Genomic DNA, 14,626 nt, shown 5'->3' on the forward strand with positions numbered 1-14,626 from the left:
ATTAATATCAACTGACCTCATAGTCTCGCGAAGTCATTAGAACTATAATATCCCAAACTCGAATTCGAAACACTTCGCCATGTATCCCTCCAGGACCTTGAATGGGCGCCCAGCTCGCAGTCTGTTCGTAAACGAAGGCATGGGTCAAGAACATCGACAGAAGGTTCACGCTGATTGCCCCGGTTCAGACAAGCCCGACGTTCGCCGAAACTGATCAAGGCATGTGATCGGGAAGAGCCCTGCTGACCCTGAGGGGTTTATAGCATCACACCTCCAACAGAGCTAAAGGGGTTGATTACCTAAGTCAGCAGGGTGAACCGAGTATCAAATTCATGAGGAGGCTCTTCGGGCCCTTGGTACCTTGTGAGCTTGTGTGCCAACGTACCTAGTATGCATGTCCATGTTCACCGCTAGGGCGCTGCCCCGAGGAAGAGGGCTGCCGGAGCAGAGACGGCCCCCACCACTGCTATCGCGACAATCTCGGCGTACTACACCCTCGAGTCCATGCCAGAAGCGATACGTACGTAAAGGGCGAGTCTGCTTGGTGGGGCCGCATGGCGCTCTTCTTCAGCCCACGCTAGAGGAAGTTGACGTTTTTGTGTCACCCATCATGTACCGAGACTTGAATCCTTCCCTCAGAAATAGGGGACGTGGCATTCCTGCTGTGTACACTCGTGTGGCGGCGGTTCGATGTCGACATTCGGTTTCTTCCTGGACCCGTGTGATCAGGTAACCATGGTTTTCCGGGCGTCAGGGGCTGGCTTGTTGTGAACGGCTTCTGACAACGCACGGTCATATCAGCTCAGGTGTCTCCGAAAGCGTGAGGTCGGCAGTTTCAGGTACGTACTGTCGCACAACTCCGACCGGCATCTTTCCCGCGGTTCAGCTCCCTACCCCGGCCGCATGAAGGCCCGCCGCCACAGGCCTGCGCCCAAGCCCAGCACCGGTTCCTTTCGCTGGCGATCCCGTTGTGTCAACACCCGTCGGCATGCCCCTTAGTGGCTTGTCGGCATCACGTACCTTGCGGGCGGCAACGAGCCCCCCAGATTCCCGAACGCGAGATTCGGTAAGATGCAGAGCTTCTTTTGACTCGACAAAAGGCCGCTTTGTCTAAGTAGCGGTGAGATACTTGCTCCAGTCATGCGATCCAGCTGGACTCGCACGGCATGCTTGGGAGCCCGAAGATCGGCCCACCCGACACGGAGCGGTTTACCACCATGCCGGGCATGAACCGATCAGCACATGGTCGCCTTCATTGCCAAGATGAGGCGACGGATTGTAGCTGGCGGTGCTTCGAGAACTAGTGAGCTGTTGGTGTCCCGTGATGGTGGTTTCGGCCGAGACGGATAATACCCACTGCAGCTTTTGACAATGCCCGGCTGGGGGGGTGCTGGTCGGGCACCCTTTTGAATGCGCAGTGGACGGCAAGATATCCCGCAATGCGTGGGTTGACTTGAACTTGACGAGCTTTCCCGCATGTTGTGAAACCCGGCCATATGGAAGTGGCGAGTTGTGAGACAGCGGTTTATCCCCCGTATGGTTATCTTGACAACCACCCATGGCCTGGGATTCTTACGGAGGGCACACTTGCTCGGTCGTGCGGCCCCGGAGGGTTTCTAACGTGGCGGTGACGCCGAGCTTGGGCATGAATCGAAATCTGACGCCTGTACACGAAGTGAAGATCTCTAGGACGTCCCAGTCACGATCGTCGAATCCCGATCGGGGCTACCAGAGGCCAAAGGTTCATCCAGCAATTCCGGCTTCGGGTACGTCATCCCCCCGTGTCGTTGCACGAGCCTATCGTGCTGCCGCCCATGGCTTCCGCAGATATTCGGGGAAATCTAGTGAACTTGAGCATGTGCCCATGATAGAGGACCCGGAACTACCCAGATATCGCCGAGACATTACCACGTGAAGGGCGTGGTTGGCGGCGTGCTCGGTCAGATCAGGATCACGGTGTGCGGAGCGGTTATAGACGCCATCTAGTTTGAAGTGATCGCCATGTGATATCATTTGACAAGTCCCGGTCATGGGGAAGCTGAGTCCTGCTGTCAAACACACCATGGCTAGGGTTTAGTGGTGGTACCCAGCTGTCAATCTTTCGGATGTCCAGTTCCAGTTTCCCGACAGCTAAAGAGGACCGCATGCGGAAGCAGGTTCTGTAGCCCGGCTGCAGTGGTCTCGGTTCCGGTGCAGCAGGTACTTCCAGTCAAAGGCCGTTAGTGACGATGTCCTAGGGGCGCCAGGAGGTTGAAGGCCCATGCATAGTCGATCCAGTCGCCCGCCATGGGGTTTGCTTCGATTGGCGGTCCTCCTTCCTTACAGGCCAGTTGTTGGTCTGTAGGAAGCCATTCGGAAGACCACGCGACACACGGCCGTTCGCCGCCATTACCGAAAGGCACGACCCCTTTCTACTGCAGGTCACAACCTAGGGGCGGGCATACCGCACCCAATCCCAGGCCACGACATATGCCCAGTGGGATTACGCGCTGCAAGTACCCGTTCGCCGACCTGTCGCCCTTGCCGCCTTGTTGGGAAATACTTTCGATTCCTCCGGACGTAGGGGCAATAGAAATCAAGTTTCCTTCAGCGCCCAAGAGCTGCGGCAAGCCAGCTCCGATGGCCCTCAGGAGTGTTGTTGTACGACATGGGATGCGCCGATATTTCGTGGGTGATCTTTGCGACCTCGGCGTTAAGGATGTCGAATCGGAGTGGATGAGGGATAGCGGTGAGAGTTCGAGTATGCCTTTCGGAGGATGTGGTGGTTGGTACTTGCTGATCTATCGGCTACTCGGGGTGTAAGACAGGGAATCTCCCTGATGGCACGCAGAAGACTCGGCATGTTTGGCGGTTGGGATTGCCGGCTCGGGGAAGGTAGTGGTGCTCCAGACTAAGCCGAAGAAAGCAGGCCATCGAATGTCGTACAGATATAGAGGCAGTCCAACCTAGGAAATAGCCATCATTCTGGCGGTGAATGTACCTTAGAATTGGTGTCCGTCCGAGGTCCTCGCTTTTGGGAGAGGGCTATAGCTATGCATGCAGCCCTTCCATCAAATATGCAGTCCTGCCTGTCAGTTGAGCGATCCGAGACATGCCGGATGTGACCTTCGAAGCAAACCCACAGGACATGTGAGCAACAAGCGCGCTGGCGACGGCAATGTGAGAGACGCTGAGTTCATGCTGACATGGGGAGCCATGGCCCGACGGAATGTCATCGATCGACGTCGCATTTCGTGTATAAAGTGGCGCCCCTCTGCCGTTCACCAGCTTTCCAACCCAAACCTCCATGCAGAACTCGGTCCACCATCAGCCCAACTTTGTCAACACTACAACCCAGCGCTGACCCGCCACAACGCAACATGGCTACCTCGTCTTCCACCCATCCACACTGTCAGCCATGCCCACCCCCAGCTTAGACAAGCAGATAAAGCTGACTCAAGTTTTGTAGCCCACGGAAGCAGCTCCAAGTCCAAGTCCAAGGGCAAGGGCAAGGAGAAGTCGGACAGGAAGGGGAGCTCGAGCAGAGGCAATACCAGTTCGGCTTCTAGTCGGGACCCGTATGCGGAGTCTCTCAGCAAGAACTCGGGCATAGCGAGGTACATGGAGGAGCCGCACCATGATGGCGCTTGGAACCCCATGGGAGCGGCTTCCAGTGCGAACTGATCGCACGAAAGGGAGTGGAGTAGAGGAGTTGTCGGTAATAGATGGTGTGTGGGTGGAGGCGGCGATGAGGAGAGGGTCCGAGATGAATGCTTGTCGTTCGATCCCGTGTGTGGTAGTTGGCTGATTTTGAAGTGTCGCCCGCTCTCAATCATAAATCGTTTATGCGTTCAGCCCCTCGTGCATAATCCAAGCGCTTAGTGTCTCAGCGTGCAAGATAAGGGCGTATCTTCTAGGTAGGGGAGACGTCTTAACCCAGAATCGAACGTATCAGTCCGGGCCTGCTCTGAAGCCGTTTGGATCGGATGTGCCGCTGTTTGTGCGGCTTATGTAGTGGTATCAGCAGCGAGGACAGAAAGGGGCCATGACAACCAATGAGCCCAGCTCTGTCCGAGGTAGCCGGCGATGCTTTTCAGCAGATGCGAGCCCGAGCCAGAAATATGCCATAAACTTCTCGTGTAATGGAGAAGGAGTGCCCAGTGGCCCATGATAGCAATTGCTTCGGGTGATCGTTGGGATAACAAGTCGGTGAACTTTTGAGGTACCGCGGGCGCCCTGTTTGATTCGTCAGTGTGGTTGTCAGTCATGTGTATTGATTGACCAGAACTCACCACATGAACACCATCAAATATCTCTGGTTTCGGGTGTCGCCCCACAGCAGACTGTCGAAGCCGACTTGAAGGCAGGCGATAGCGGTCATACAAGCTTCCTTGGACGGTGCGTCCAGGTCCTTCGACTCGGCCACAAGGCGTTGTAGCCCATCGCAGTGGTTCCCCCGGGGCGTGGACTGGGAGATCTCGAGCGCCCAGAGCACAAGATGTTTGATATCAGATTGTAACAGAAGATCCCAGGCAGAGACGGACATGGCCATCAGACCACGAGATATCGAGAGGAACTCGAGAAAGCGAGCCAGGAAGTCTCCAAAGTCGGTGTCGCGCCTCGCGAGGAGGTCGGCAAGCAGGTGACGGCCGAGAAGGGAGCAAAATAGTAGGAGGGCGGAGCAGTTGGTCTGGTCAATTTGAGCCCTGGCACCCGTCTCGTTATAAATAGAAACAGCTTTAGTTTGCAAGTGGATGGCGGTTTCAAGAAAGTGATCTGCTCTCTCAGGTTGGAGGACGGCTTGACGTCGAGCTGAGACGGCGAGGATCTCGTGCATCAGGTAGGGGGCCTCCAGCGCACACTTGAATAGGAGTTTCGAGGAGAAGTCGTGCATCTCGACGTTCAACTCAGGAGCGTGCTCTTCGAACTTGAAGCGGATGAGTAACTCCATGTGGCTTAGATTGACCTCGGGGGAAGTCTGGTTCGCATAGTTGGGTGATATGGGCCCTTGGCTTGCAATGTCGGGGAGGGGGACACCGGCGACGGGACTCGCGTTGCTTGCATTGCTGGTAGTGATGGCGGCAGCCAAATATGCTGACGGCTCCGGCTCCGGTTCCGGCTCCTCCTGGATGCCTGCTGCCGGTGTGTTGGGGGTTGAGGAGCCAGCCGGTTGGGTTGGATAGCTGCAATCCCGGTCTGAAAGCGTGCAAATGATGCATTTTGGCCGCTGTTCGTCACACTGTTGCCCGTGAAAGAGACCACATTAGCATTCCCGGGTAGGTAATTTGAAATTGAGGAAGTTCGGGCCCCAGAACGATTGAATTAATAGAACTGATTTATTGGACACTGAGGAATTGAAAACGACGAGAAAGAAACAAACCTTGACGTGGCGACGCTTGCACTCGAGGCACCCTGCCCGTGACTTTCTGTGACTTCGCCTCAGCATTATATGGGCCGGCCGTATTCCATAAAGGTAGTCGTTCCGTCTCGGTGGGTTGTGATGATAACTTCGAGTTACTAGTATAGTTACACAATGGAAATGGCTAAAGACTTGAGAACTGGCGGTGTTTTTAGGGGGAAAGAGTGAAACTGATTCATGGCAGGGGGGTAAAGATCGCACTGTGCGGGTCCAATACTAGTATTCGGTCTCGTTCTCCCGGTCGACTTAACCGCCTGTGCCGCGCCCTGCTCCTGTCTCATCCGGAGCTGTTTCGAGGCTTTACTCTTTACTTTACGCCGTATTATATTGACCAAGTCAGCTCGGAATAAGATACAAATTCCCAACCTCGCGACTTACACAGTAGCAGTATCGTCTTTTTATCACGTGGCCGCGTATTCTCGAAATCGAGCAGTAAAGCCCAAAGAGCAAAAGATCATCGAAGTCGAGAAAAAAACAAGACGGAGCAACAAATCAAATCAAGCAAAACGAAATTGAGCAAAACTGGCCATAGAACAAAGCATTTCCTTTTGATCATGGGAAGCCTTGGTATTTACTCTTCGCCCTGTTCCGTCCATTGCTCGATAATGATATGGGCGGCCTGTATATGCTGTCAGCCCAATTGGAAGAAAGAAAGAATAGGCAGTTAAAGAGAGAGAAAAACGCACCTTCTCACCAACAGCGTACGCCGTCGCACTGAGATGCGCAGCAGGCAGTATCGGCATCATGCTCATATCCACGACCCTCAGTCCCACCGCCCCATGCACCTTCAGATCCGACCCCACCACACCGCCCTTATCAAGCGGCAGCATCGCCGCCGTACAGCACGGGTGCATATAGCTCTGCACGGTACTCCGGCGCACGTACGCCTCCAACAACTCCTCGTCCGCAGCCGCCGCCTCCCCGGGGCCGACCTCGACCGCGCCCAGCCCGCGCAGGGCGTCGGTGGCGGTCATGCGGCGCAGGTAGCGGGTGTGGGCGACGTGCAGGGCCATGTCGACCGGGTTGGACGCCGACCGGTAGTCCAGCACGGGCGGCTCGAACGGGTGCGTCGCGTTGAGCCGCGCCGTGCCCCGGCTCAGCGGGTGCAGCAGGAGCGCGCCCGGCGATGTCCCCGTCGAGAAGGTGCTCTCCAGGCTGGGCGAGCGCGGGTTGGCGTACAGCGCGGCGAGCTGCTCGAGCTGGGCCTGGTAGCCGGCGATTAGGGTTGGGTCTGTGTTGTAGGCGGGTGGCAGGTGCAGGGCGGCGGCGTCGGGCGATTGGGCCTGCGCGCGGATCGTGTCGACGATGGTGGCGTAGTCGGCGGTGATGTTGGGGAGGGATATCCAGATTGCGCTGTTGGACATGGCCAGCGTGTAGGGGCCCTGGGCGGGGGTTTGGTTGAAGCCCGCGGCGGCCTCGGCGGCGAAGGTTGCGTTGAGCATGTCCGATGGGAGAGGGTAGAAGGGGAGTGGTTTCGTGTCTTGTATTTGTTTAGCTGACGACTGCTCCAGACATCATGTTCAGCGTTGCCACTCACAGTTCCAGGTCACCCGAGGGCCTGAGTGGTCATGCAGGTTGGAGCCAACGCCCGGCAGGTCGAGGACCACGGGAATATCCACGCTTTCCAAAAAAGCAGCCGGTCCGATGCCGCTCCTTTGCAAGATGGCCGGTGTACCGAACACTCCCGCTGAGAGAACGACTTCATTTTTCACAGAGATGTTGAATGACGGATCGCCGGCCAACGGACGCAATTCCACGAGAGGCGGGCCGGATTTCGTGTCCCCCTCCGGGTATACCACACGAGCCACTTGATGCTTGACCAGAAGATGGTAGTTGGGCCTGTCGGCTACCACATCAGCGTAATGGCCGATCCCCGAATAGGACCGCCTTGCCGTGACCGGGTGTCCCGAGATGGGAATCCAACAGAGGCCTTCTTTGTCACCGTTGGCGCATTCCTGGGACCGTTGGATGCCCATCTCCTCCCAGGCATCTCGCCCAACAAAGTGGTCCCCCCACAAAAACGGTGGGAGGCTGGCGTGGATGGGAGTGACGTTATCAAACGCTGATGTGTCCCAGGTATAGTTGTATTTACGCGCAACAGCCTCAGGCGGCGGCGTGAAAGTGACGCTCTTTTTGAAGAAGGGATAGATTCCATCCCAACTCCAGTCGATGTTTTTCTTCCGGGCATCAGGGCTGCCACTCTGGAGTCGATCCCAGGAATCATAGTCGAAGCGCGATCCTCGGTCAAAGAATTGGCCGTTGATGGCGCTGCTTCCACCGACAACCTTGCCAGCCATGACGAGGGCCGTGGCGTTGTTTAACTCCGGACTCGGAGTCGAGTTGAGCAGCCAGCCACTTGCCGAATTACTGCTTCCTCCCCAGACAATCGTCGGAGGATCGAAAACCCCCCGCGCGTTTTCAATCTCGCCATACTCCACGACGAGGACAGTTTCTAACAACGAAGGTGCACAGCCATTAGCTTAGCATTCCCATTGTTGGAGTAAAGAGCTAGCAAGAATGTCAACAAACTGTCAGGGAACGCCTCGGTGAGCCTATCCGCGACGGTCAAGCCGCTGGTTCCGGCGCCCGCTATGACAAAATCATAGCTGTCAAGGAGCTGCGAGGCTTGCCGCTTGACATTGCCCGTGATTTGAGGATTGGCACATGTCAGACGCAGCACGGCAAACAAACAGGGGATGGAGTTGGTGATTTTCATGCTGTCCGTCGTACTGCCCGCACCTGTGGCAGGATGAACTGATGAAAATGTGTAAGACGAGAATCGGGGGATGGGGTAACTACCTCCTCATATCTGACCTGTTTAACCTCTTTTGAACCCCTGAACATCTCCCGGACCCCGCTCAATTTCACAAATTGGGAGGCTGCACTATCCCTGGTTCACCAATGGCTCGGCAGTATGACACTTATCCCATGCATAGGCGGCAATGGCGCATGCGAAGACGCTAATTGGCATGCGATGCTGATTTTGGGCAGAGTCTTTGTGTTACGCACCTCTTCTCTGCCCCTGTCTGGTAACAACCGGCTTACAAGCACTTTAGCTACCGGAATGGTGGCCTACAGATTCTCAGGCTACTTATAAAGTAAGATACCTAGGTAGGTAAACAGAGCAAGGAAAGGGAAGCTCAGCAAACCTAAACTCGGTTTGGCATTATTATGAAGCCGAGTAAATTGAATCCCTACGAGCCATTCAAAGAATTGCTAGTACGACTCGTGAGAACCACCTTATTGACTTGGATTGTTGGAATAGGAGTTCCCGACCCTCGCTGAACAACAACAATAACGATGAAGACACGGGTAATCTTTTTGTTATCACATTTATTTGAGAGTGAATTGAAAACTCGTTGACAGCTAGGCAGTGAGTTGTTGAGTGAAAAAATAATATGATGGGCGTTGATTCAAGACGAATGTCCGTGATGTAGCCGCCCGGCCGCAGCAGGCGCCACGTGTTGGCCACCATCTCATCCAGACGGCCCGTGGCGTGCAGCACGCTAAATGCCAGCACGATGCCGTAACTGCCCTCCTCGAAGCCCTGCTCCTCGGGGGTAAGTTCCATGTTGTAGGTGGCGAACACTATGCGGTCGGCATACGTACCTATGTACGGAACCGCTCCTGGGCGCGCGGAAGAAACCGGCGGAAACATCAGTGAAGGTGGAGCTCTGGAAGACGTCCCGGAGTATTGGCAGCACAATACGGTGGTCCCACCGGTACCGGAACTGATCTCAAGGATGTAGGTGCGGGTGACGGTGCTGAATGCTTGCAGGTACCACCCATATAGGTGATTCGAGGAGGGATATTCATAGGACGGTATAGAATATTTCCCAAGCGTCCGCGCCTAGCCGTACTGAACCCAATTTCAAGTTCTCAGAGCCAAACGTAAGACATGCACGCACGTCCAAGCGCCTCTCCGGTATCGATGGACGGGCTGGCACGGCACTGGGCCTCGGTCAACACGCTCGGCCAACGCACGCGAAGGGAGGAGGTGGCGTGCGCTCATCGTTGTTGCCACACGGCCGCTTTATGAGGTCGGGGCCATCTGCCCGTGGGCCTTTCGCTGATTCTGTCCGACATCAACATCATATTCGTTGACTTCATTCCATCCCCGTTTCCCTGACCCAACCGCCCACAACCCACAACGGCCCACGATGGAAACAGTCTTTTGCCCTCCTCACTTCACCGACCCAAATAACCCCGGGTCGCTGACGTGGCTGTATTGGATGGACCCGTCCTGCGACAATGCCTCGAACGGCGGCGTCGAAGCCCACCTCTCCGAAGCCCGCCACTGGGCGAAGCGGGCCTACGAGCGTCTCACGAGCCGAACCGACACCGATTTCGCCCGTGTTTTCAACATCATTTTTAAAGTCCCCGTCGCCGATCCCGTTCGCTACCCCACGGGCCCTTGGTCGCAAAGTATCCGCGGCCCCCAGCTCCCAGACGAGTGGAGGACGTCCGCCGAACACGTCCTCGGCGTCCTCTACCACTTCGCCCACTGCTGGGAGCGGACAAACGAGCGCAAGAAGGCCGACGTGCGCATCTACGCCACCGACCTCGCCCAGAGCCGGTGGCTGCCCATCGGGACGACGGACGCGTTCGACCCCGTCAACCAGCTCGTCTACGACGAAACGCCGGCAAGCTTGCACGGGGACGACGAGCACGACATGGCGAGCGCGGTGTGCGACGTGGTGCGGCTGCCGGCGCGCGACGAGAACCCGCGGCGGTGCGTGCTCGAGCTGCGCCCGGGGCTGTGGACGCCCGCGACGGGCAAGTTTCTGACGCTGCGCGGGCTGAACCCGACCCTGCTGCTGGCGCAGCACAACCCCCCGCGCCGCCCCACGACCGGCAGCGGCGACCCCATCGTCCGGAACCTGGTGGTCGACCTCATGGCGTGCACGATCTTCCACGAGTTCATGCACGTCTACCTGCTCGACGACTTCGCCGAAGACAGCGGGCGGTCGGCCGGCTGGGGGCACTGCATGCTCCAGAAGAGGGGGGAGGCGGCCGTCTGCGCCGAGTCGCTTGCCGTGTTGGGCCTGTTCGCTGCGCTCGCCGACATGACGCCCGGGGGGAGGCCGTCCGGCGGCTTCTCCCTGAATCGGCAGTGGCGTGGAACCTCTGGCGGGCTGTACGACGCCGACGGGAGTGTCGAGGTCCCCGACGAAACCGAGTCTGATCCGGACGAAAAATGCGTCAACTCGGCGGTTCGCGGGGAGCTGATCTTTTACGAGGACCTCACCAGCTGAGAGGGAAGCGGGACCGTCAAGCTAACGTCGGAAAATGGATGACCAGACCTCGGGATGCGACAAACAGTTGAAAGGCACCCTAAAATAATGATTAATATTTAATCAAGACGATTAGAATGGTGAGGAGGAGGACGAAGACCAAGTTCGGGTGGAGGACGATGACGGACCAAGAGAATGTTGGTGAGGTTAGGCTGGAGGGCGCTGGGAATGGCAACCGAAGAGGGGTTATCTTGGGAAATATTCCGTCTTATTAGCGTCTCTTTGTAGACGATAGATCAATAATACTAGATTAATCCAAACCCTGCACCGTTCTCTATCTCCATAGTCCAACATACCGTTTAACCCTGTAGTGTGTAGACCTCGTCGTACTCGTAGCACAACACACCGTTCTGGCCGCACGCCGCAATGTTCATGACATCGCCAACCGTGACATTGGCGGCACTGACCCCAGCGGACAGCGGGAACTCCAGCGTCACGTTGCCACCCTTGAGGTTCTCGTAATCCATCAGGAAGATAGGGCCGGAGATGTCGGTCAACCGGGCACCGAGGTCCAGCTTCTGCCACGACCACCAGACGCGGTCGAGGTTGGCGTGGTGGAGGTAAAAGATGGGATCGGCGGGGGAGGTGTAGAGGTCACCGATTTGCCCTGTAGTCAACCCAGTCAGCCAGCAGCCCCAAATTCACATCGTGAGCAGAAAAGAAGACACGAACCATATGTACCACCCACGCCATAGTGGCCACCGCCGTGGACACCAGAGGCGTCGAAGCTGGGGCCACCCTCAACCACCCTACCAAAGGCTCCAAAGTCTGGCGCGGCCAGGGTCAGCTGCGTCTGGTTCATGGCCAGGTAGCGGCCAGCAAAATACGGGCTGAAGTCGCGCTTCAAACACTGCGGGTTGTAGGTGACCGAGTCCATGGGGCCGAGATGGACCATGTCGGGGATGCCGGCGAAGGGACCGTCCTGGACGCAGCCGCCACCGGTGCGACCCGGCACCTCCATCGGGTTGGTCGGGTCGCCGGCGACGGGGGCGCCGTTCCCGCCGAAGCCCGTGACGGGGTCGAAGATGGGCGACGCCGCCCACTGGTCGGCGGGGGTGTCCAGGGTCCAGTCCCAGTAGGGTTGGGCGCCCTGGTAGTGGCACTCGTCGCGCAGCATGCGCTCATAGACGGCGACGTAGTACCGGTGCCAGGCGAGGAAGTGGCCCGTGTAGTGTATGTCGAAGGTTTGTAGGATGTGGGTGTAGACCAGGTCGTCGTAGCGGCTGATGACGCCCGTGTTGTCGAAGGCGGGGGTGAGGGCCGGCTTGCGCATGAGGCACTTCACGGCGCAGAGGTAGGAGGACTTCTCGTGGTTGGAGAGGGTGCGCCTAGTGGGTGTAAGTGCTGTGGACGTATTGCTAGACGAAGGGAGATCTTCTTACCATTCTTTCCTCACGAGGGGTCCCTGCTGCGGTTGCTGATGTGGGCGTGCAGTGACGGGGGCGCCTGTCCACAGAAGAGTGGCAAGCACCCAACCCGTCTGGATGCCCTTGAGAAGTTGCATCGTGGAAGAGCTAGACGGTCTCGACGTGACTTGAGGGTAGTGGAGGAGAAGGGTCAAAGACTCGGTCACCCAACTCAACTCAAACCCAAGAGACAGATGCCTCCTCCCCTTCTTATCCTCTTGACGGAGAAGGACATCCTCAGCCGCTTCCTCTCCTCCACAAAAGTCTCACCAGAGGTATCCGCAGGACATCCTCTTTCGGGCATTGCTGGGCCCATTGGCGTGGTCCATTACAACGTTGACATGGGGGGTTTGGTCTGGCCTTCGAAAGTCTAAACTGGAAGGGGCTTGGTGGGTTGCAGACAGCCAACGGTTGAGCTCGAACGAACCACTTCAAAAAGCAGGTCGTCGATGGTGTGAAGGGGAGCGGTTCGTAGCGAATCGGAAACCGGCAAGCCCGTCTCTTGGCGCTGACGCCTGTCCATGTTCTGGAAGTCCTGGGCGGTCTGAAAACGATGACTTCCATGGGTTTGAAGAAAACGAGAGGAGGGCGAAGGAACCATGAATAAAGTCTTGGCGGACCTTTGGGGGTCAGCAGCAATGGATGCCGGAGGTGGGGTGCTGCAGGTACTTCGTACCTTGCAGTGCTTCAGTGCAACTCGGAAGTCACTGCATGGAAGGTTCGAACTCCAGAGGTTCCCTCCGAGTCTCGCTGTGTTCTTGAACGACGTCGATTCTTGAACTTGAAGGATCAACAGCGCGATTTAGGGCTGAATGATGCCGTGCAGTCCAACTCAGACAATGGACCGACCCAGTGGGCTGGCTCTTGGGATCATCAGGTCAGGTCAGGGGCATCCCTGTTCATCCCTGGCTGTCCTTGACATTTGGCAGCGCGCTCGCGTTTTGTTGACATGACATCACCTCAAACATCGAGGCGTGGTTTTGGTTTGCAGATCAGGACATACCGCGTCATCAGAATTGCACAGGAGCCGAATTAAAGGGTACAATCGCCCATGCCAGCAGAAACCGAGGTACCAAAAGTTCACGTAACCGCCCTTTCTTACACGATACACCACCCCCGCGACACCCCGCCAAACGCGTCAAAGTGATGGATTCCAAGGTCCGTACCCAGCCACTACGTTCCTCGGCTTCATGTGGAACTGATAGCGATATAGAAGAATGTGCGCACCGCGCTGGGCGCTTTGCCCGATGCCGCCAATGCACGCGTTGGTCAGTCACCCGCCGCCAAACCTTCAGCAGCCGCAGGCCAGGAGAACGCTCCCCTCGTCGGGCCGTCCTTCAAGAAACCAGGAAGCATGAAACGCAAGTCCATCGACGAGGACTCGCGCTCTATGTCGCCAGACCCATCCGATGTGGTGACCATGAAAATGGACGAGGACTGTGACCAAGTCCGCCGTAAGATCAACCGCTTGCTCGACTCGGGTGAAATAACCAAGACCGCGTTCGCGAAGGAGATCGGGGTCGGCGTCAAGTCTGTGACCGGGTTCCTCGCCCAGCACGGCCATTTAAAGGGTTCCGGTTGCGCCGCGTATGTTGCGGCGTGGAAGTACTTCAAGATCCGCGAGATTGCCGGGGTTAAGCTGCCGACCAACAAGAAGCAAAAGACCACTGGTAGCGTCGCTGGCGAGGGCAGCTCAAGCAGTGCGGCTGGCAAGACTGCGAAGGGGCCCCTCGACCTTAGCGATATCGAGCTCGATGGCGAGGAGTACGATGACGTGCCCGTATTTGACACATGCGACGAGATCCGGAGGAAGATCAACGCGCACTTCAAGAAGTCCGGCACCTCGCAGGCCCAGTTCTGCCGCGACGTCCACGCGCAGCTCTACGGCCCGGACCGCCCGGCCAAACCCTTCACGAGCGCCCAGCTTGCCAAATTCCGCAGCTCCAAGGGTCCCATCAACGGCGCCAAGTTGCCCCTCTTTTATGCCTGTTACGTCTTCTTCGAGAAGATGCGCATCAAGGAGGGCAAGCCAAAGACCAAACTCCGGTTGGAGATGGAGGAGCTGTGGGAGCCTCTGGGGCTCCCCCGAGACCGTGATAGCCGTGACTCGTGAGTCGACTTCTTCCCCGAATGCCCCTCACCGTTGGCTCCCTTCCTTGTGCCGAGATCACCGATGGTATGATACCGAATCTTGTCTGTCTGACAACCTGATCTTTGTAGCTTCATATGCTTCGCCGGCACCCATCCGTACGTCGATAAGTATGGGAATATCAGTGTCTTTTGAAACCAAGCCATTTGCTCTCACACGACGCCCTCACCTTCCTTCGCCCTCGCGATAGCCGAGGGAACCGAGCATCTTGAGATCTTTATTTTGTCTTTGAGGTCTGGCGACTTTGCCTAGCATGATCTGCCAATGCCCGCCTCCTTCGTCGGCTTTATGGTGTTTACAAACATAATCTGCTTTAATTACGTTTTCTTGGGTTTGAACTGTGTCATTGGGAAGTCTTGGACAAGATTGGGAAACGGAG

The 14,626-nt window shown here is 56.9% G+C and overlaps 7 protein-coding genes across 7 annotated transcripts; 3 read left to right on the forward strand and 4 right to left on the reverse strand.

Moving 5' to 3' along the window:
* Nucleotides 1-3,359: 3,359 nt before the first annotated feature.
* On the forward strand, nucleotides 3,360-3,663 carry B0H64DRAFT_437893 (uncharacterized protein; the record flags this gene model as incomplete). Its single annotated transcript, XM_062806294.1, has 2 exons — nucleotides 3,360-3,390; nucleotides 3,449-3,663. 2 exons carry the CDS (start codon nucleotides 3,360-3,362, stop codon nucleotides 3,661-3,663), a joined length of 246 nt encoding a protein of 81 aa, XP_062664262.1.
* Nucleotides 3,664-4,267: 604 nt separating this feature from the next.
* Nucleotides 4,268-5,425, reverse strand: B0H64DRAFT_315909 (uncharacterized protein; the record flags this gene model as incomplete). The annotated part of the gene is made up of 2 exons (XM_062800266.1): nucleotides 4,268-5,218; nucleotides 5,360-5,425. 2 exons carry the CDS (start codon nucleotides 5,423-5,425, stop codon nucleotides 4,268-4,270), a joined length of 1,017 nt encoding a protein of 338 aa, XP_062664263.1.
* A 544-nt stretch (nucleotides 5,426-5,969) lies between these two features.
* B0H64DRAFT_369959 (uncharacterized protein) lies at nucleotides 5,970-8,114 on the reverse strand (the record flags this gene model as incomplete). Its single annotated transcript, XM_062802066.1, has 4 exons — nucleotides 5,970-6,017; nucleotides 6,085-6,878; nucleotides 6,936-7,850; nucleotides 7,928-8,114. The coding sequence occupies 4 exons, from the start codon at nucleotides 8,112-8,114 to the stop codon at nucleotides 5,970-5,972; spliced, it is 1,944 nt and encodes a 647-aa protein (XP_062664264.1).
* Nucleotides 8,115-8,834: 720 nt separating this feature from the next.
* On the reverse strand, nucleotides 8,835-9,063 carry B0H64DRAFT_312400 (uncharacterized protein; the record flags this gene model as incomplete). The annotated part of the gene is given in 2 exon segments (XM_062800158.1): nucleotides 8,835-9,007; nucleotides 9,021-9,063. Coding segments are annotated over 2 exon segments (216 nt in total), but the record flags the coding sequence as incomplete, so codon positions are not given.
* Nucleotides 9,064-9,558: 495 nt separating this feature from the next.
* Nucleotides 9,559-10,653, forward strand: B0H64DRAFT_314110 (uncharacterized protein; the record flags this gene model as incomplete). Its single annotated transcript, XM_062800190.1, has 2 exons — nucleotides 9,559-10,092; nucleotides 10,144-10,653. The coding sequence occupies 2 exons, from the start codon at nucleotides 9,559-9,561 to the stop codon at nucleotides 10,651-10,653; spliced, it is 1,044 nt and encodes a 347-aa protein (XP_062664266.1).
* Nucleotides 10,654-10,878: 225 nt separating this feature from the next.
* Nucleotides 10,879-12,446, reverse strand: B0H64DRAFT_22512 (uncharacterized protein). Its single transcript, XM_062799632.1, has 3 exons — nucleotides 12,075-12,446; nucleotides 11,365-12,020; nucleotides 10,879-11,299 (listed from the first exon to the last, which is right to left on the reverse strand). Exons 1-3 carry the CDS (start codon nucleotides 12,194-12,196, stop codon nucleotides 10,992-10,994), a joined length of 1,086 nt encoding a protein of 361 aa, XP_062664267.1. The 5' UTR covers nucleotides 12,197-12,446; the 3' UTR covers nucleotides 10,879-10,991.
* A 615-nt stretch (nucleotides 12,447-13,061) lies between these two features.
* Nucleotides 13,062-14,517, forward strand: B0H64DRAFT_22491 (uncharacterized protein). Its single transcript, XM_062799628.1, has 3 exons — nucleotides 13,062-13,256; nucleotides 13,312-14,207; nucleotides 14,319-14,517. The coding sequence occupies exons 1-3, from the start codon at nucleotides 13,245-13,247 to the stop codon at nucleotides 14,380-14,382; spliced, it is 972 nt and encodes a 323-aa protein (XP_062664268.1). The 5' UTR covers nucleotides 13,062-13,244; the 3' UTR covers nucleotides 14,383-14,517.
* The last annotated feature ends 109 nt before the right edge of the window (nucleotides 14,518-14,626 follow it).

The sequence above is a fragment of the Chaetomium fimeti genome (assembly GCF_033439085.1).
Source record: "Chaetomium fimeti strain CBS 168.71 chromosome Unknown B0H64scaffold_1, whole genome shotgun sequence".
In the NCBI taxonomy this organism is placed as follows: domain Eukaryota; kingdom Fungi; phylum Ascomycota; class Sordariomycetes; order Sordariales; family Chaetomiaceae; genus Chaetomium; species Chaetomium fimeti.